At 34.0% G+C, this 21,533-nt stretch overlaps 2 protein-coding genes across 2 annotated transcripts in view; both read right to left on the reverse strand.

The window, feature by feature from the left end:
• LOC142336089 (mothers against decapentaplegic homolog 1-like) overlaps nucleotides 1–21,533 on the reverse strand; it is a 536,849-nt gene that overhangs the window by 489,366 nt on the left and 25,950 nt on the right. The gene's annotated exons all lie outside the window — the stretch shown is intronic.
• LOC142336090 (tyrosine-protein kinase yes-like) overlaps nucleotides 2,080–21,533 on the reverse strand; it is a 65,995-nt gene continuing 46,541 nt past the window's right edge. Inside the window, exons 5-12 of the mRNA XM_075384614.1 lie at nucleotides 20,076–20,176; nucleotides 15,264–15,419; nucleotides 14,265–14,438; nucleotides 10,838–11,109; nucleotides 8,229–8,370; nucleotides 7,670–7,807; nucleotides 2,828–2,928; nucleotides 2,080–2,382 (exon numbers count right to left, since the gene is read on the reverse strand). Of these exons, the coding sequence (XP_075240729.1) occupies nucleotides 2,284–2,382; nucleotides 2,828–2,928; nucleotides 7,670–7,807; nucleotides 8,229–8,370; nucleotides 10,838–11,109; nucleotides 14,265–14,438; nucleotides 15,264–15,419; nucleotides 20,076–20,176 (1,183 nt within the window). The 3' untranslated portion in view covers nucleotides 2,080–2,283. The remainder of the gene's footprint in view (nucleotides 2,383–2,827; nucleotides 2,929–7,669; nucleotides 7,808–8,228; nucleotides 8,371–10,837; nucleotides 11,110–14,264; nucleotides 14,439–15,263; nucleotides 15,420–20,075; nucleotides 20,177–21,533) is intronic.

Genomic DNA, 21,533 nt, shown 5'->3' on the forward strand with positions numbered 1-21,533 from the left:
TTAGTTTTTCATACGGAAATTTCGACTTATTCGCTTATTATTCGCGTATTCTATTTTCAAAAATATAGAAATTTTATCGGGTCAAGGAGTTGTCCAATTTGAACCAAACTTGGTTTGGAGTATTCCATGTGTATCTAGAGTGTAAAGCAAAAAGAATTTTTGGTATAGCTTGCCTAGGAAAAAAGTTAGTTTTTCATACGGAAATTTCGACTTATTCGCTTATTCTATTTTCAAAAATATAAGAATTTCATCGGGTCAAGGAGTTGTCCAAATTGAACCAAACTTGGTTTAGAGTATCCCATGTGTATCTAGAGTGTAAAGCAAAAAGAATTTTTTGTATAGCTTGCCTAGGAAAAAAGTTAGTTTTTCATACGGAAATTTCGACTTATTCGCTTATTCTATTTTCAAAAATATAAGAATTTCATCGGGTCAAGGAGTTGTCCAAATTGAACCAAACTTGGTATGGAGTATCCCATGTGTATCTAGAGTGTAAAGCAAGAAGAATTTTTGGTATAGCTTGCCTAGGAAAAAAGTTAGTTTTTCATACGGAAATTTCGACTTATTCGCTTATTCTATTTTCAAAAATATAAGAATTTCATCGGGTCAAGGAGTTGTCCAAATTGAACCAAACTTGGTATAGAGTATCCCATGTGTATCTAGAGTGTAAAGCAAAAAGAATTTTTGGTATAGCTTGCCTAGGAAAAAAGTTAGTTTTTCATACGGAAATTTCGACTTATTCGCTTATTCTGTTTTCAAAAATATAAGAATTTCATCGAGTCAAGGAGTTGTCCAAATTGAACCAAACTTGGTATGGAGTATCCCATGTGTATCTAGAGTGTAAAGCAAAAAGAATTTTTGGTATAGCTTGTCTAGAAAAAAGTTAGTTTTGCGTACGGTTTTTTTGAAAAAAAAAATCAAAAATATAGAGTTAAAAATGGGTGGGACGCCTTTCGGGCGTCAAGATTTTTCGGTGCTCTCCCTCCCCCCCTCCCCTCTTTCTCTCGCCCCTGTTTTCGTCTCTCGCTGGTGTCTCGCGTTCTCTCGCTATCGTCTCGCGTTTTCTCGCTCGTCTCGCGTTCTCTCGCTCGTCTCTCGCGTTGTCTCGCGTTCTCTCGCTCGTCTCTCGCGTTGTCTCGCTCGTCTCTCGCTTCGGTCTTTTGGTTTGAGTCTATGATTTGTGTTTATGATGTATGATATATGTTTATGTTGATTTCAGCTTTCTTGAATGAGTGTCAAAAGAAGTCTTAATTATCAAAAAAAGTCTTATTAGAGGTTCATTTTATTCTTAATGCTGATAGTTAGACACCTTGAATTTTGCTCACCATAGCAAAAAAAAGGCATGTCTCCTTTTAGTAGAAAGATGTTCATGTACCTCACGTAAAAAAAGACTTTTTATGTGGATTTGTGGACTGATGGAACCCTCTGGCGTCTTCATCTTCAATGGGCATCTACAAGCATAAAAGGTTAGTTTTTTGTCTGATCATGAACGCACGAATAGTCTGGTGAACGCACGAAAGTCTGATCATGAACGCACGAAAGTCTGGACATGAACGCGCTTAAGTCTGATGAACGCACAAAAAATTGTGCGTTCATCAGACCTTTAGTGCGTTCATGTTCAGACTTTCGTGCGTTCATGATCAGACTTTCGTGCGTTCACCAGACTATTCGTGCGTTCATGATCAGACTTTCGTGCGTTCACCAGACTATTCGTGCGTTCATGATCAGACTTTGGTGCGTTCACCAGACTATTCGTGCGTTCATGATCAGACTTTCGTGCGTTCACCAGACTATTCGTGCGTTCATGATCAGACTTTCGTGCGTTCACCAGACTATTCGTGCGTTCATGATCAGACTTTCGTGCGTTCACCAGACTATTCGTGCGTTCATGATCAGACTTTCGTGCGTTCACCAGACTATTCGTGCGTTCATGATCAGACTTTCGTGCGTTTTTCCTTGTTTCCAGACCATGTAAATTTGAACGCACGACACCCCCGTCGTGCGTTCATCTGGGTCTGGACATATCGACTTTCCGTCTGGGACCTCAACCTGGGTTATGTTGCCTAAATTACGAGAACGAAGCCATACGATGAACTTTATTAAAAAGAGAGATTTCACATTTACATTTAGAGTCACAGAATAAAAATTCTCGTTAAATTATTATCAAAATAATCAAATAATTACATTACATGATACAAAAGACAGAGAAATGCGGTAAAAACGGTTCATGAAAGTTCTATTTCGGCTTGTCTTTGTTATTGTTATTGTTTTTGTTGCTGTTGATCATCATTGGTTGTATTGACCCCCAGTGTCTAAAAGAGACTCCTCCCACGTATTTCTCAGTCCAGAAAACGTCGGCCTTCTGTTTGGGTCCATCATCCAACACTACAGAGACATTACCCAGTAAGACAAAATATCTTTGTAAGAAAGAAATTGATACTGCTCTTGGTAAAAAAAAACATCAACTTATGGTCACACTTGCAATATCTTTGGATGATTTTCAATGAATAATGATTATTATCAATCTCTTAACACAGTTTATTGAAGAATTTTTATGTAAAATTAGCTTAACCAGATTTTTTTTAATGCATCTCAAATTTTGTCTAAAAAACAAACATGATCTAGCATTTGTTGAGTTTCATTGAGTATAGTTAACTATTAACTAAATTGAGTAATCAGCAAGTTTCCAAAGCAGCAACCCACGGTCAACGGTTTTCAAGGTTTTTTCTTTATACGTGGGGCAACTTGGTAAGCTATTGTGTTTCTACTGCAAAGCGAGAAGAAAGCTCAAATATAACAATAAATTTGAGTATTGAGCAAAATTTCTTACAAGTGTTATTATGTCGTATATCGCTTGTGGACAATCGTCTGGCTTTGGGTGATAGCTGCCGGCCATGACAAACCGTTGCACATCTCTTATGCTCTTGATTTCTGAAAACAAAAACAGCTACGATTAAGACATTGTTCAAACTTAATTTCACTTTGATAGTTTAACTTCAAATTGCAGATATCAATTTATTAACAATTTCAGTTTTGTTTTTTAAATGGAGTTTTTTTTTCTTTTTATTTTCATGTGATATGATTGCTTCATCACAACTTTCTACTTGACGGCATTTAAGCGGTGCAAATTTTATACTCCAGTGTAAGGAAAAAATCACGACTTATGTTTATACATGCGCTCATATTTATCCGTGTGAGCTACACTTACGGTCGCGGCTTCGACCATTTTAAGGAATTTAACATCAAGAAAACAAAAATGGTTATCACAAGCCTAAACATGCCTACCCTGACCAATCACGCAAGAGTAGTTCACCTTCTGAACACAAGTGCGTCTATACGATTTCAAAAAACATAACTTACGCAATTGGTAATTAGGGAATCAATTTGAATTTACTCTTTGGCTATAAGTTCCATTAATACTAATTGTTTCCTACTTTAATCCCACCCGTTTTTAACTTGAGTAAAGGGATTAAAAGTCAACTTTATTTCAACTTTGCTGGAATTCAAACTCTTATGCTGACAAAACAATATTGAGCAATTTCTAGGGAAGTTTCTATGGATTTGGCGACATTAAAACAGATGCGGTTCAGCTAATTTTATCGAAATTACTCTTTTCATAATTTTTGTCTTTTAAACGAAGAATGTTTTTTGAACTCGAAACTTCGAGACAAATCAATCTGGGTAATTCTTTTTGTGTTTTTGCATGCCAGCTTCATTATTGAAAATATAGTGTTACGTAAATAACTGTGGCTGATGCTACAAAAATTCTACAAGAAAAGGGTCTTCAAAAACACGCAAAAAACATCCCAAACTAAACCTGAAATTATATTTATATAAACTAATGAAGATACAAAATTTATGATGAAAACTTATTTGTACTCAACTTGCGTTGTGAGTTTTAGTTTTAAAAAATATTAAATATTTTACGAAAATCGTTTTCAACAGAAAGTTTTATTACCTATCTCAGAAAGCAATTGTACCAAAAACTATTTTGAAAAATGTAAATTGAAGTTCACAAATTCGTAAAAGTTGTTCACGGCCCCCAATACAGTGTTTTTTGAAACTTGTAAAACCAAGTTGTCAAGTAACCGGCCCTTCAGTCTCCAAAATAAAGTAAAAAAAAACATAGCAGGACAAGTCCTGACGTACAATTCAAAGAATTTTCATTGACCTCACAGAAAAACTAGACCAAGAATGGACTATGGGTGAATTGAGAAAACCATTTTAAAAAAATCAGATAAAAAATAAGAAAAAAAACAATGTCAAAATGCCGCATGTGAACAAAAAAACCACTAGCGAGATATCAAAATTTAATTAAAAAAACTAGGCCTAGAATGAGCTGTGAATGGATTGGGAAAACCATTTAGAAAAAAATCCGATCCAAAAAATAAAAAAAACAGTAAAAATCAGAGTGAAAATGCCGCATGTGAACAAAAAACCACTACCGAGAAACCGAATTTTTGTTCAAACACCATTTTCGCACTCTACTTTAAAATCAGAGCGAAAAAAATTCACGCCGCAAAAGCACTCGCTTTTTCGCTCCATTTCCTGTTTCGGCGTGACCAAAATCACTACTCCAATTTGACTTCAAAAATCATGAAAATGTGTAAACAGATCTTAAAAAAAAAGACAGCGCCCCAATACGATTCAAATTCTTTGAAATGTAATATTTTGGCGTTAATGTATGGCGCAATTTGTGACCCGCGCAAGAGCAATTGGTTTGCAAATCTTGTCCTGCCTATTTGGGTGCATCACATTTGTCAAAAATAGATGGAATTGAAAATGGTTGTATGGTTGTTTGGATCAGAAAACAATCGAGCAGCAAAACTCTTACCAAGGTTATTTTAATTTGTTATTTTTTAAGTGATCTCGGGAGGCAGAGTGGAAACAGTCTTGGTATATTATGGCTCAAGAAGAAAACCGTGAAAGGAGAAGTTAAGAAATAATAAACTGAAGGGTCGTTAGTATTCATCGAACATGGTTGTCTAGAAAATTACATAGAATGTTCCCCAATCTAGATCCCGATAATCTGAACAACTGTGAAGTTTAATGGCAAGTCTGTTTAATGCTAAGTCTGTAGATCCTACCAGTTTTTCCACAAATGAACTTCACTTTGCAGTTTGAACAGACGATGCAAGGTATTTTTCAATATCTGCTTAAAATAAAAACAAATAATTTGTCGCTAACTGATTTCTAACAAAACAGAGTCAATAGGATAAACCTTGATTATTGACAACCATTAGCTCTCAAATACTTAATTGCGATACTAAAATTGTACTTAGAATTAAATGATATGAAAGTGCTAAGGCGCAGTTTTTTAATATTTGACAATTTTAACCCAGGACTTTTATGCACAGGTCAATTTTAACTAATTTTTTTTTCTATTCCTTTCAATCGTCCCGTTGTTGTTATCCTTTTAGACAATCAGTGACAATGTGCAAGTAAATGTATTTGTCAAGAATGCACTTTTAGCAGCGTAAAAATTAACTTATGTTGCCACAGGAGGGTAACAATTTATGTAAAATAACATAGAAAAACTTTTTGATAAAAACTTTCAACCGATACTTGTTATTCATTTTTATGTCTGTTTAAATGTTTCTATGGTACACAAGTGCGACAGAATAGATGCTCTACTTGAAAATATCACATAAAGCAAGTTATATATAAAGCTGTAATTTCCAAAACAACCAATAAATCTTCATTTTCCCTAATGCTTTTTTATGAACCTAATAGTTGCGTACGCGCTAATAATAGTGCTATATTTTATCAAGTACCGTAAATATTAGCCGAAGGCAAAATCAGTCGAATAGAACATTAGCCGAAAAGGAGTCATTAACCAATCAAATTTCAGATCTCACAAATGTAAATGCAAGAATTACATGCTCGGTCGTGATATTTTGTTTGGTTGTGATAGATTCATATCAAGTCCCATATGCCGATGAGGCAAGGCCGTGGCTCGCGAGGCATGGCCAGAAGCGTAAGTTTCATGTTGAGCGAGTTAGATAATTGCTCGTTCTACTTATGTTTGCTGACAGCAATTATCTCAGCAATTAGTTCCGCTAATTTTCCTAATTTTGACTTTTCGGCTAATTTTTACGTCGGCTAATATCCCGCACACCATTTTATCAACAGAGCACTCAATAATTTTGTCATGCCATATCATGTTTATTCTCTTTGTGAATAATTGCTTACTTTCGCAAAATAATCTCAAATTCCAAAAATTAAGGCATGACGTTGAATAATTTTTTGTCTCGGCTGCTGCGTTGAGCCTCAGTTATCAAACCAATTTGACTCCTGCTACTGAGGCGTTAAAATTTTTAACTATTGGCAGATTTTAAAATAAGCAAAAAACTTTTTTATTATATATTCCTATCTATCCTTGCCTTTATACGAAACTCCTGAAGGGGAAATTTTGAAAGTTTTAGTAGTCCCTGTGAGGAATCTAGTTTAAGTTTTTATTACTAAAAGATGTTTTTGCTGACTAATGAAATACGAAACTACACATTACATTTTTGTACCTCAATTGGTTTATGCATCTAGAAAAATGGTTTCGAGAATTCGCTATATGTGCGACAGCGACTAATGAGTAAATATATTTTGAATGATGCAATATAATAAGATACATGATACAGTCGAAGACATCATAACATTTTTTTCTGGGATTTGCTTGTTATTAGATTTCTAATGTTTTAATTTCATCTCATTCACCACTGCGTTTTTTGTCAAGTTTTAGATTACTCATCTCACAAAAATTCACAATAAGGAAGCCAAAAAAACAATTCAGTGCAAGTGAAAGTAAAAATGAAGAAATTTAAACTAATTTTATTTACTTCTCAGGTTTCCAACATCTTAATGTGGTTTTTCAGCCAATTATTTTTTGTCTCCTTCTCCCCAATAAAATGCATTTGTCACAGCCTCTTGCTAAACATAATTGCTTTAATCAGTTATCGGGACCAGCCCTTCTTTCATCAGGAAAACTTTGCTTTGAAACTTTTGCCTTTTTGATTTTTCTGCATGAGTACCTAAATTAATCTTTTGTTCGAACAGAAATCCAGAATTAGCTTGGCAAAATTACTTTTAACGTTTCTTAAGATAATTTCAAAGTACAAGAGCGTGGAAGCTTGCGCAGCCCTTTTCCATTTTTTTCATCCTAATTGCTTATGGCGATTGAAAACTGATGGCAAAATAGTGGCTTCACTAAAATTGGCACCGAGAAATTTGATTCATTGCGAGCTGATCTGAAAAGGATTAAATAAAATAAAAATCAAAACAAAAAGTGTTGAAATAGTCTTCCAGAAAGTCAAAGAATTATAGCTGGAAAAAAGCTATGCAAAATAAAAGACGGAAACAATATGCGTGTTCGGTACCAAAAAAAACCCATTGCAGGTCCGTCTCATCATATGAATTGACAATTTTAAGAGAAAAAACTTACTCTGTCTAGTATGCAAAATCCATTTTGCAATACATGGGAGAGAATATTTCAAAAATCAAAATTCTTTGCGTTTTTCTCTCACCACTTTTGAGCAACTATTGACATATACGGGAACTCAGAATAACTCTTTTTAGTAAAAAGCCAATGAAATGCTAACGGATTACAGCATTAAAAACTAATTAATAAGCAGTCTTTTAGAATTCTGACGAAGCCTTGAGACGATTGATTTGTGTTTCTCACCTGGATAGGGATTGATGCCCATAGACATAACTTCAATCATTAAAATTCCAAATGACCACACGTCACTCTTGGTCGAGAAGCGTGTAGAATCCTTTATGGCCTCCGGGGCAGTCCACCGAATGGGAAATTTAGTGTGGACTGAAACGCAATGAAATTTCTCGTATAAAGTTGAGCAGATAACTTCTCTCACTTCTGTTCTACAATATTACCATCATAAAATTTGGTTTCTCCTTTTAACATTTTTGTTTTTTCTCTTTTAGAATTCATTGAGTCTTCTTTCAATGCTCACAATATTTGATGGAAATTCAATTTTTGGTCTATAGCAACAAAGTCTTTTCTTTATCGTACTTGACTTGTGCAATGGTACAGAAATCATCAATTCACCTGTCATTGACGCAGCCACCAGGGAAGAAATGACAAAATAATTAAGACAACCTCTTTGTTCTAACTTATAACAACAATTAAAATACTATCTCCATTTAAAAAATAAAAAGAATTGTTAGTTTGCTCAACAAAGATAGGATGTCCAGTCTAGACCCCTTTCTTTACTTTAGCTTACCATCCTTCGTATTATCGTCACGAAGCAGACCAAAATCGGAAATCTTAAAAACGTCATCGTTGTCTCCAACCAGGACATTCTGGGCCCTCAAGTCCCTGTGCACAGCTGACTGGCTCTCCAAGTACACCATACCCTCCAGTACCTGTCAAATTGATGACCAGACCATTACAACATGCAACCAATCAAAGAACACGTTCCCGAGTCAAGGTTTTACCGGATTAGCCGTGAAAAAATACCGTTGCAGTGGTGAATTTGGTGAAAGCGTTGAATCTTTGTAAAATATGCGTTTTTAACAGTGAACTTTTTTCACTGCATTCAAATCAGTCAATGCTAAAAACCTCGTAAACTTTGAAGCAATTTTTATTGCTGACATCTCGACCCGGGTTTAATTAATTCTTCTCCTTGTCATGATGCGTTAATTCTGGACTAACCGGGGTTAAAAAAATTTCTGCACATATAAATTTGTGCATAGAATTATTGCACATATAAAGATCACGTTAAGCTACTGTGTTGTTTGTCTCAGATTGTTTGGAAATTGGTCTCCCGAAAAACGCAACTCTGGGAATCGAGATTTTTAGATGAATATTAAGGTCTTTTCTTTCTTTAGCACTATGATACATCACATACCAGCTCATTCTAACCGTGTCATCTGGTCCTCAACCACGAGCATTCATGACCGCAGCACCTAATCCAGCCCCCGACCTGCGATTGTTGGAGAAAAAGATTTTAAATTTTCGACTGTTTTACACTGTCTGATAAACATTTTTCAAAAACTGTTGAAGTCCATTTAAATTTTTTTGCAACCCCAATTTTGTGAATTATATTATCAACTAGGTTTTTTTGTTTAGTCGTTTTTGGCCAATCGACATATTAATCAAAGAGAGTTTTGAGGGGTTTCATTAGAAAACCCGTTCAGGGTAGAATATTCAATTTAAAAAAATATTTTTGAGGTTCGATTTTTCCAAGTAGTTATCGAGGCTAAAAATTTGTCAAAATTCGAATGATTTGAGTTGTTTTTCTTCAAAATTTCCGGTATTTTTGCCCTATTTTTTGTCAATTAAGCTAACATATGTTAATATTGTAAATAATAGTGTTATTGATTTTACCCTTAAATATAGAGTGTCGCTGAACTGTTTGTCCTCAAAATTTTTTGGCAAAAAACTTCAAACTTTTCTCTTTTTTCGTCAAAGGCACCAAGTTTTGCTTCCGTTTCCTATGAAATTGTGCGGGTTATCTGCCCATTTAATAAAATAATTCTGCAAATTGAATCAACTATTTTCGTTATTTTGAATTTTTTCTGCCAAATTATTGATATTGTCAACTTTTCGAAAACAAAACTATGCGTTTTTAAAAGACGTGAAGTAATTTTTGGTCTCATCAAAGATTTTAAAATCAAAAAATCTTAGATTTAACTTAAGGATTTTTCTCCTTTTAAACTTTTTTATTTTAGAATTTTTCTCCCGTTACTTGTTCTTTATTCAGTCTCATCATAAATCTTGCTAATCAAAGATCCAATTGACTTTCTTAAATGGCGTAAGTTAAACAATATAATGCTTTCAACTGACACCTTGTGGCACTTATAAATTTGATTACAGTTGCTTCAAGAGAAAACAGCGAATTCTTAGAACTGGCTGTTTTATTATTACTGTCAACTTTTATTTTTTGCTTGTATTTGTCGTTCTGTTTTATTGATGTATCATATTTGGTAAAATAAAGTTTCCGATGGCTTCCGATTCAGGTGTTTATATTAATTACTGATTCAGTTCATAGTCAATATATTTCATTACTATTTCTTTTCAAAAAAAATAAACGTATTTTGATTTTTACCCTATTTTGCCTCCTTACTGCCAACCTGTAACAAAGTCTCATTAATAGCAGGCCCCATTTGCCTTCGTGCTTGTTATGATTTTCGAATATCTTCCGTTCCAAAAAAAAACATTTGAATTTGTGTTCTGCCAATTTTTATTTTATTTCTGTGATCTTTTAGCTGAGTGTCAGAAGATAAGTCATATCCGATTTCTATTAAAATTATGATCTGTTATATGAATTTGAAATTTTTCGTTGTTCCTTTGGTAGTCATATGCCATTTTTTTATATTTTCGATAATGACAAGTCTCAATGGCTACACATGGATCTATGAATTGGATCATTTAATGATTTCAGAGATAGCTTAATGGCTTAATGACATTGAAATTAATCATTGTCAAAAACTGGACATTTTTTTGGAACTTAACCCTTTTTCTCCTTTTTTTCTCAACTTTTGCCTATTCTGATTTAAAAAAAAACAATTCCCAAAATTTTTCTATTTAATTAAAACTTAATTCTTCAAGTTTACGTTTTGTCTGATGCTATTTTGACTACCTTTTTAATTTTTTTTTTAAAAGCATAGAATTTTGTTTTTAATTAATATTTGCTGTTGTTAATTTGTTCTGTTGTTTGTGTTGTTTTGTACTCTCAACTCTCCTTAATGGCTGGTCTCATTAACCCTCAAATGGGGCTTTATTTTATTTGTTTAGAGTTTTTTAACAACACAGTTGAAGTAGCATACTTTTTTGTACAGTTTTATAAATGAAAGAAACAATTCACTTTAGATATAATGAACGTCTAACCTGCATTCCAATCTTTAATAAATAATCGTTATGGAACCGTTCGTTCCTCTTCCTCCTCTTGCTTAGAAAAGCGTGTAAGTCGCCTCCTCCCATGAACTCAGACACCAAATAAATTTTGTTTGATCTTTCATCATATGAGACGCAAACGAAGTCCACCAAATTCTCATGACGATATTTATTCATGTTTTCAGCTTCTTTCAGAAACGATTGTCTACTTTCAGCGCTTTGATTTGTGAGAGTCTTGACTGCCACAGATCGGCTATCAATCCGGGCTAAAACAATAAATCGACAAATTTCAATAACGGTTTTGCGAAAATGGGCTGGGCCGAATTGACGATGAATAACCCAGGTTGAGTAGCCACACGGAAACCGCTATGTCCAGACGGAAAAATGTTATGTCCAGATTTTCTCGCGTTCACGTTCAGACTTTCGTGCGTTAATGTCCAGACTTTCGTGCGGTCATATGATTTTCGCGCGTTCCCCAGACTTTCGTAGCTACAAATGATTTCGTACATTCATGTCCAGACTTTCATGCGTTCAAAAACACTTAGTGTAATTTTTTTTTCATTTGACAGTTTGCTATTTATTTTTTTTAACTCAAGCGAGTTTCAGCTTTCGGCCTTACAGGCTGTCACTTGAGTGGGTACTCTGGAGTAAGAATTCTATAAATGATCTGATGGGTATAAGTTTTATGATGAGGCCTAAAAAAACTCATGTCCAGAACTATGAGCGTTCATGTCTATACTTCCTCGCATTCATGTCCAGATTTTCGTGCGTTCAAGTCTAGACGTTCATACGTTCATGTTCAGACTTTCATGCGTTCATGGTCGACTTTTGTTTATTTTTCAATATTTACAGACTATGTAATTTTGAACGCACTACGCCACCCCGTTCGTTCATCTTCGTTCTGGACATACTTGTTACCGTCTGGGACCTCAAATTGGGAATCCAATCACTGATATCCATCTCCTGATAACTTTTTTTTCCATCACTATCTCTGGCAGAATATAGATAACACCTGTCCATAAAAATTTGCTGCGTAGAAGTACAGTTGCATTCCATTAAAAGGCGTAAAGAAACCAGAAGAAAATATAAAGCCGAAATTCGAAAAAAAAATGATTTTGAGAAGTTTTTTGTTTCTCAACATGTTTTCACTTAACCTGTTTATTGTAAAACTGTGCTCTAATTAATCAGTTGTCAACAAAATGAACTTTTTAATACCAAAAATAGTTGTATACAATCTCACAAACTTAAGTGTCAACAATCTAAATTTTTTTCATTAGTTTTCTTTTCTTCATTGAATTTCACACCTGTTAACGTGAAATGTTTCGTCTTTTCATGACATCAATAAAAGGAGCAATTGCAAGCCTTGGCATAAATTTTTCTAAAGGTTGTTTGTGAAAAAATTTTTGATAACTTCAGAACAATAAAATTATTTGCGGGCCGTAAGATATTAGTCTAAATTTCGATTAGACGCACGATAAAAAAAAATTGGCAAACTAAGCAAAAAAACCAACACAAAAAGTCGAAAGGCATCGAAGAAGGTGAACAGAGGAACACTTTACAAAGAAACAGAAAAATTATTTAAAGTGGTTTTAAATATTATTGACGGTGTTCCAGGATGGTATTAAATTTATTTAACCTTCATCTCGTTTTTGTCAGTCCTTTCATAACTATTCAAACAGAAATGTTACTTGGTGCAACTTTTGTGCGCCATGAAGACTGCAAACTTTTGCTAGAATTGTTGATGTGTAAAGATGCTCTCAGTTATTGAAGTCATGACATCATAACATCAAAGTGAAGTTACATGAAATAGAAGCTTCGAAGACATGGGCCAGAGCTCTTGAACGAGGTACTTTAGGGAATAATAGGAAATCATAATTCAAGGAGGAAAATTTTGAGCACGCAAAATTTTGCGAATATCAAAAATTTTTCCGTTTTATAAGCAGCAAGGAAACCACCAATCAGTTGAAACTTTTGGTTAAAAAGTACGCGTAAAATAGAAGTGGCAACCTGATGACCTCTGCTTGGAAGTTCACTGAGACTGGCTGTCATGCACTTAGTTTCATAATCACTTAAATTTTAATTGGTACAGATGTCATTTCGTTGGCTGATGTTATGGAACCAACCATAAATTTGTCAGGTTTTCCTAATAAAGAGGACGACAAAGTTGCATTTTTTATCCGAAATAACAATAAAGTTTGAGGAACTTTGCTCTAAATGATTCGGGACCTACTTAAAAATCCCCTGGTGAGATTTTTGCATTATATTACTCGCTATTTAAATTAGCTTTAAAAACTCGTTGATATTGGCGAAAAAAGCATTCCGAATATCAAAACAACCCACCGATTACCAGATTTTGTCCTTTTGTCGTGTTTCAGGTTAAAATTCTCGTCTTCTTCAAGCAAGCGATGCCGTTGCAAATTCATGAAAACTGGTATGTCACAGTACACGGCCGTAAAATGTTTTATACAACATCGTACCCATATTTTTTACTAGTCAAGTCTGGCCTTCTAAAAGAAAATTTAAATAAAACGCTTGTGTCAATCATGGTGCTTTCTCATCTTTTTTTGAGCATCTTTTCTAAATTTTCACAGCTCTGATAAATTACAAAACATTGTGCGTCGCAGTATAAAGCCATGTCAAGTCTGTAATGTGCAAACCGGTTCGAAGCCCGGCATAAAAAGGAGAAGGGTGAAACTACACTGATTATACTGAAATAATCTCCACTACCAGTTTTAAACTCAACTTAAGAAGACCTTCCGACAACCATATAGTTATATCATTACTATTTTTCTTTGTTTTGGTTTGTTTTTCCTTAATCGTTTCGTTTTGTTTGGAGGGGGACTTAAGGGCGCCGCTTCACCGTCTTCTGGGCCTCAATTCTCCTATAATTTTTCAGTAACTTTGAAACTCCCGGTCCAAAGCCCAGAATGAAAAAGCAGGAGGGAAAGACACAAAAATTAAACTGGAAAAAGCTCTAAAATTCGGGGTTTTTTATTGTGAGCAGAGCAATTTCCGACAGCTGTCAAGCTATTTTTTATTTTAGGGAACATAATTACATTGGTACGGTACCATACTTGCATGCAGTCGGATTATTTGCATAAACATATTGATGAAAAATGGGTTTATTTCCTCAGAGTTTTGTAGTTGTTACTGTTTAATAAAATTTGAAGATTTAACCAAAAATTTCTGATGCAAGAAAACTAAGGCGCAATATAAATACCCCATTTCAGATTATGTTTAGGTCAAAATTTTAAAATGTAGTTTAGTGGTTTGCATTTTTTTGAAGAAAAATTACGGAATACAGTTGCTTTTGATGCTAATATGAAAAGATCTGAAGATCAATGGGATGCAGTTCCAAATAATGAGACAGTTTTTCTGTCTTGACAAACTAATGGATTCGATGAAAATTATCTCTTCTTACCCTTCCAGACTTCGCCAAAGAACCCGGAGCCAAGTGGTTTTTCACCCTCGAATCTGATCCGCTCTTTGGGCAGTTGAGACAGTCCAGCCATGTCTCTTTTGATCCTGTTGGGCACTGGAGGTTTCTCTTTCGAGCAAGGGCTGGTCAGGGGAACCTCCATGCCACCCGTGTGGCCTAAAGTAGACAAAACTTGGATCTAATTTCACGCCGCCTATGCTAAATGTTCTATTGTCAATTTGTTACCTGTAGTTGTCACAGCTTAAATTCAACTAGGAGTCATAAGCGTCACTGGAAGGGGGAAAAAGGTTTTATAGAGCGATGCCATTTGGACAAATTTGCCCTACTAATATGAAAAGCGAAGCTTGGTTGGTAGTTTATAACGTGCAATTAAATTGTCCTATAAAAACAGCACACAAAGTCGATAAACAGTCTCAGAATGCATATTTGTACGCAATCCAAGAAAAAAGAAAATTGAAACGAAAGTTCTCATCTTTGCTCTTAAACACAAACTTTCGTATTCATAATCTTCCCTTAATGAACTTATCAGAAATGGAGAATCTTTGAAAAGATCCGTTGTTGAAAAGATCCGAAATAGATAAAAGAGTTTATTGAAAGGGGCTAGATGCTGTCTACCAGGGTAAAGGTCTCGTTTACCGCTCGTGCCAATTTTCCACTCAAAAACGTAAGATATGAGCTGAATGAGCAAAATGAGAGAAAAGAGTGGGGAATATAGTCTGAATCCTATGACAATAAGCGAAATCTGCATATTTCAGAAACGTCTATTTTTCCCACGCATTTCCTCCATTTCACGTTTTTCCGTCTCATTTTGCTTTAAAAAAAGTCTTTGAGCAAAAGTTCCTCAGCATTTCACTCCAATTCCGCTTTCCGTCAAAATTGGGTTTTCTGCTCAAGTTTTTTAACATTTCCTCTATTCGGGTACTGATTCAGGGTTAAATACGGTTCAACATTGAAAATGAACGTGCAAGCAGTGTCATGTACCTGAATAATAGTTGAGGAATTCCTCCATGGATTTGAATTTATTTTTCTCATTTAGGAAATATTCGCCCTCCTCTGTTATGTTGATTGCATAGTGTTTGATGGCCTGTCGGTCGTAGGGGTCGTCATCCAAGCATCGCAATGATAGGGCAAAGCATCCTAAAACAATATAAACGTTCTGGCAAAAATTCTCGCTAAAAAGTAACCTAATTGCTGAAAGAGGTAGATCTGTTAATCTCAATCTGAGTACTTTAAGGTCATTATTACATGAGTTCTCACATTATTAACGCTAGAAATAAAAACGGACTGATTTCTCTCTGCGGGTTTTTAAAAATGCATTCATTAGAAAAACAAATTTTAGTTTGGATCGATTTGCTGCAATTCAGTAATGAAAAGAAATACTCTTTTCTAAATTTTGTCGGCATCTTGGCAAGTTATTTCTGTTCCAGGCGGGAAACAAACAATGGAGGAGGTATTGTGAGAAGACCCCAGACATTTGAGAATTTTTATAGTGTAAAATTTACAAATTTCTTACAAAATTGTCTTATAAGTACTTATAAGGTTATGCGTCGCCTGACTAAGACTTTGTAGGACAATTTATCAGGTCTTGCACGAGAGAAATTTTTTATGAGGTCTGACAAGATCTTACACGATAAAAGTTCACTTTTGTCAGATCTTACGAGTTAAAAATTCTGCCTCATAAGATCTTACACGATAAAAATTCTGCCTGACAGAAATATTTATCGTGTAAGATCTAGTAAGAATCTTATAATATCTTGTAGGATAAACATTAGGAAAGCTATGGAAAACATTATCTTATATTTTCTTTTGAGAAAAATATTGTGGAAAAGTTTTTTCGAGTGTTAGGGGCTTTTTCTGAGGCAGTGATTATTAAACTAGGCTGTAAAATTTTCTACAAAGACTAAAACTATCTTGGACTGCTAAGTTTTGCCATAGTATGTAGTTAAGACTCAGAATAATACTGCCGTCAAAACAGAATCAACATACTTTTTGTTTCAAAATTGGTTAGTTGACCTAATATTTTTTTACTTCCATAGGAAACTGACTACGTTATACGGTTACAGTGAAAACATTTAAACATGTCTTATCAAGTCTTACACGATAAAAATTCAGCCCTACGTTAACCTTTATCGTGTAATATTTGATAAGGTACTTAGCAGATCTTGTAAGACAACAATTCAGCAAAAATGAGGTATTATCTTATAAGATCTTATAAGTATCTTATCAGATCTAACACGATTAAAGTTCACGTAGGGCAGAAATTTATCGTGTAAGACCAGATAAGATCTTACACGATAAAAACTTCTGAATCACTGGGGGAACTCATCTAAACTCTCATCTTAAGTTTTTCGAGCTTCAGTAATGTATCCCTTCTGATAGGTAAATTTTGAATTGCATCCCGAAAAAACAAAAACCGATGGCGCAGTTATGTGAAGAGATTAAACCAATCTTTATGAGACAATGTTGTTTTTTCAGAAATTTTTTAAAAAAAGGTAAGAAACCAGCAATATTACCTTCAAATTATGATTTTAAAAAATTTAGAAGTAAACTATTTCTTGCAGCATATGTTTCTGTCTTAACAACTCATTCACGAGGTGGCAATTATTTTGCCTACCTTCTCTTGAAGTTGAGAAAAAATAGTTTCTCTGAACTAAATTTACAAACAAATTGTTTTGAAAAGGAACGCAAGTAATGATTGCTACATAACAATAATCATTCATTTTTTTCTCTGATTGAGAACTTTTACATAATCTTCTTAGGCCCAAACACAGAAAGTTCACACAATTTATGCCTATCACACTGCAAAAAATGATTTCATATACATTTGTTAATTAATTCCTCATTTTGACAAGCATTGCAATGCTAGGGCAAAGCATCCTAAAACAATATAAACGTTCTTGCGAAAATTCCCGCTAAAATGTAACCTAATTGCTGAAAGAGATAGATCTGTTTATCACACTCTGGGTACTTTGAGATAATTATTACATGCGTTTTCACATTATTAACGCAAGAAAAAAAAATGGACTGATTTTTGTCTACGGGTTTTTCATAAAGCATGCAATAAAAAAAATATTAGTTTGAATCGATTTGATGCAATTCAGTAATGAAAGGAAATACTCTTTTCTAATTTTTGTCGGCATCTTGGCAATTTATTTCTGTTCCAGGTGGAAAACAAACAATGAAGGAGGTATTTTGAAAGGACCCCAGACGATTGAGAATTTTTATAGTTTAATATCTTACAGTTTTCGTACAAAATTGTTTTATAAGTACTTATAAGATCATGCGATGCCTGACTAAGACTTTGTAGGACAATTTATCAGGTCTTACAAAATCAAAATTTTTTATGAGGGCTGATAAGATCTCACACGATAAAAGTTTGCCTTTGTCAGATCTTACAAGATAATCTCTCTGCATTATAAGATTTTACACGATAAAAATTCTGCCTGACAAAAATATTTATTGTGTAATATCTAATAAGAATCTTTTAATATCTTGTAAGATAAACATTCGGAAAGCTATGGAAAAAAATATCTGATATTGTCTTTTGAGAAAAATATTGTGATAAAGTTTTTCGAGTGTTAGGGGCTTTTTCTGAGGCATTATTTATCAAAATAGGCTGTAAAATTTTCTTCAAAGTTAAAAACTATCTTGTTTAGCCATAGTATCTAGTTAAAACTCAATATAATACTGCCTTCAAAACAGAATCAACAAACTTTTTTGATTCAAAATTGGTCAGTTGACCGATTATTTTTGATAGGAACTTGACTGCGTTACACGGTTACACTGAAATCATTAAAACTTGTCTTATCAGGTCTTACACGATAAAAATTCAGCCCTACCTGAACATTTATCGCGTATGATCGGATAAGGTGCTTATCAAATCTTGTAAGACAACAATTCAGCAAAATTGAATTATTATCTTATAAGGTCTTATAAGTATCTTATCAGATCTAACACGATTAAAGTTCACGTAGGGCAGAATTTTATCGTGTAAGGCCAGATACGATCTTACACGATAAAAATTTCTGAATCACTGGAGGAAACTCAACTATATTCTCATCTTTAATTTTTCGAGCTTCAGTAATGTATCCCTTCTGATAGGTAATTATTGAATTGCATGCTGAAAGAACAAAAACCGATGGCGCAATTATTTGAAGAGATTAAACCAATCTTGATGAGAAAACGTTGTTTTTTTCAAATTTATTTTAAAAAAGCAAAAGATAAGAAACCAGCAATTTTACCGTCAATTTATGATTATAAAATTTTTAAAAGTAAACTATTCCTTGCAGCAATTTTTTTCTGTCTTAACAACTCAGTCACGATGTGGCAAGTATTTTGCCTACTTTCTCGTCAAGTCAAGAAAAAAATAGTTTCTCTGAACTAAATTTACAAACAAATTGTTTTGAAAAGGAACACAATTAATGATTGCTACACTACAATAATCATTTTCTCTGGTTGAGAACTCATCTTTTTTTCTCTGGTTGAGAACTGGTACACAGTTTTCTTAGGCCCAAACACAGAAAGTTTACAAAACTTATGCTTAAGCCTATCACAATGCAAGAAAAACTGATTTCATATATTTTTGTAAAATGATTCCTCATTTTGACTAGGAATTATCTTAAAGTAAAGAAAAAACTGAAAAATGGTAAATTGTTGCGATAAACCTACTTTGATATACCAGATCATTATGTTTTTTTGATTATCAAATCATGCTGCTTGCTTTTATGTTTTGAACATCGATTCTCGATTCCTGTTATCATCTTGAAAATTCTATATTGGTTTTAAAATTTTTCATTGCATAAATGTTGGTTTTGATCATTATTCAGCCAATCAGTCAACTTCCAATTTCAATTGCTTTAGTAGGCAAGGGTGGTAACATGTTTTATACTTTGTCAGCTCAGAATAGAAGTGTTTTTTTTACTTTTTCATTGTTTGCTATATGTATATTGAAACTCGCAATGAGCTGCACTATCGGATATCGATATTCTTGAGTAAGTTTGAATTCTCTCGTTGCCGCTTATTTTCTTTCGATTGCAATATGAAAACCTTTTGAGAATCAATTTTCGCAAATTAATCTTTAACTTTCAGGATTACCTTTCAGGATTAATTCGTGAACAGATGTTCCCCTAATAAATCATCTTAGAATAATTTGAGAAATTTTTCCAACTTTTTTCCGTTTTTTGACTGATTGTGACGTTTTCATTGTTTAATTGTCCGAGTCTCTTCTAAGACGTTCAAATCTAAATTCAAGTCTTAGCCAAGACGTGAAACTTTTAAATGAAGATCTTTTTAGACTTATACGTCTACGACCTTTACACAAGCTTATCTTTACCAAGACCTGCATTCGGACTGCAAAGTGTAAAACATCATATGGTCATAATTCTGAATCAGTACGGATATATAACATTTGCGACTAAAATGCCCAGATTTGATATTGACTGAAAGTTAGGTTCGAGTAGTCCTAGTCTTGTGGTAGAAAGAAAAACAATGTATGTTGATATCAACTTCACTGCAAGATAATGAGGAAGAGTGTTATATCCTCAAATGATTTCAAAAATTTTAGGGGGGAAAATCTGACAAGCATTAGCAATATTAACATAGTTTTTGAGGGGGGATATGAAAGTGGAGGCAAAACGGATGTCTCTAATAGGAAAAAACTGCGATTGATTTATTTCACATGGACGGAGTTCAATTTGTTTCTAGACTGAAACCATTTTGTTATCAGCGGCGCCCAAATTGAGTAATACACTTCATAATAACGGACTTGCGGTGTATGGTATAAAACATTACTACCTTGTTTCGATGATGCTCGTACAATAAAATTACCCTTCTTGTGCATTTGCAGTTGCAATATTTCGATGGCTTTTGTCCTGTCTATCTCGCCGAAAAACCAACTAAAACAAACAAGAAAAACCGATCACTAACAGAACAATGTCACAGAAAGATTTAAGAACAAAATTAGTCTCAGTCGTTTTAACATATCACTATTTTTGCATATGTAATAAATGATGGTTCTGTTAATTTTGGGCAAAACCCCACCCAATTGTAGGTAGGAGAAAGCCTGTGGTTCGGCACGTTTTTGCTGTAGAAATGGTATTTTTCGTATTAGCTAATGTTCTATTACAAATTTGCCCATCAAGTACTCACACTTTCCAATCTTTGTACATCAAAAAAGATTTTGCAGAGTTTTCAAAGAAGAGGCGTTATTTTTATGTATGGTCAACTGACAAAATCAAATAAATTTAACTGCAAGCATTAAAATTTACGCTAGACGCAAAACCCTCAGATATACACGATTGTTTGGTGTGTGTGTGTGCATGAGTGTGTGGGTTTTGCGATTATATAGATTTATATAATTATATACAAGTTTCCCACGACATCTGAATCAATTTCACTCCGACTTTCGAGATTTTTCATCCAAGTGTTTATCTGTATTCGGTGCTTCTCAATTCAGCACGTCCCGCTCCTATTTCAAAAAATTAACTACCATCTTTGATTAATGCACAAGGGATTAATCTTGTTGAAAGATAAGTTCGTAAAAATAATTTTTTTGTAATTTCTAGCAATTTCAAAACAATTAAAAAAGATCAGCTTGTTTGGACATCTGATCAATTTCAGTCAATCTAATCGTATCGCAACACAACACATTAAAGATTACGTTCACAAGCTAAAACGCTTTGTATTTTTGTTCAACAAAACCGAACAAATTCTCGGATAAACTGGAGCAATTCCATGGCTGAAGAAGCGTACTGGCCCTATCAATAATCACAAATTTTCAAGAGAGGACTTTCGCATATTAATACGCCATTCTGTTCACAGACACTTGTTTTCTGATTTCGAAATATTTTTTTTTGCATCATTTCTCGAGAAAATCGAATTTGTTTAAAAAATTTGTGTTACAGTAGTACTGGATATTGTATCATAGCACAAATAAGAATAATGAGCCATTATGATAGGTTCCATCGAGGTTTTAAAGTCTTGTAAGAATTAATTTTAAAAATATTGAATATTATTTTTCACAATTGTTGGGGCTTTTCTATCAGTTTCTAACCGCCCTTGAGTCTCAGAGCAACTTAGCGCTGAACTAGCATATTTCAAGAGTAAAAACTTAAATCAGTTCAAAAACATTGCATCTCCAGAACATTTCAGGCTTCTTTATGTGCAGTTTTCTTCATTATGATTATATTGAAGTCAAAGAGTTCAACCAAGCTAAATCTATCATGTGTAGTATGAAAATTACTCATACCCCGA

Source organism: Convolutriloba macropyga, chromosome 3, assembly GCF_964194025.1.
Source record: "Convolutriloba macropyga chromosome 3, txConMacr16.3, whole genome shotgun sequence".
Taxonomy (NCBI): domain Eukaryota; kingdom Metazoa; phylum Xenacoelomorpha; order Acoela; family Convolutidae; genus Convolutriloba; species Convolutriloba macropyga.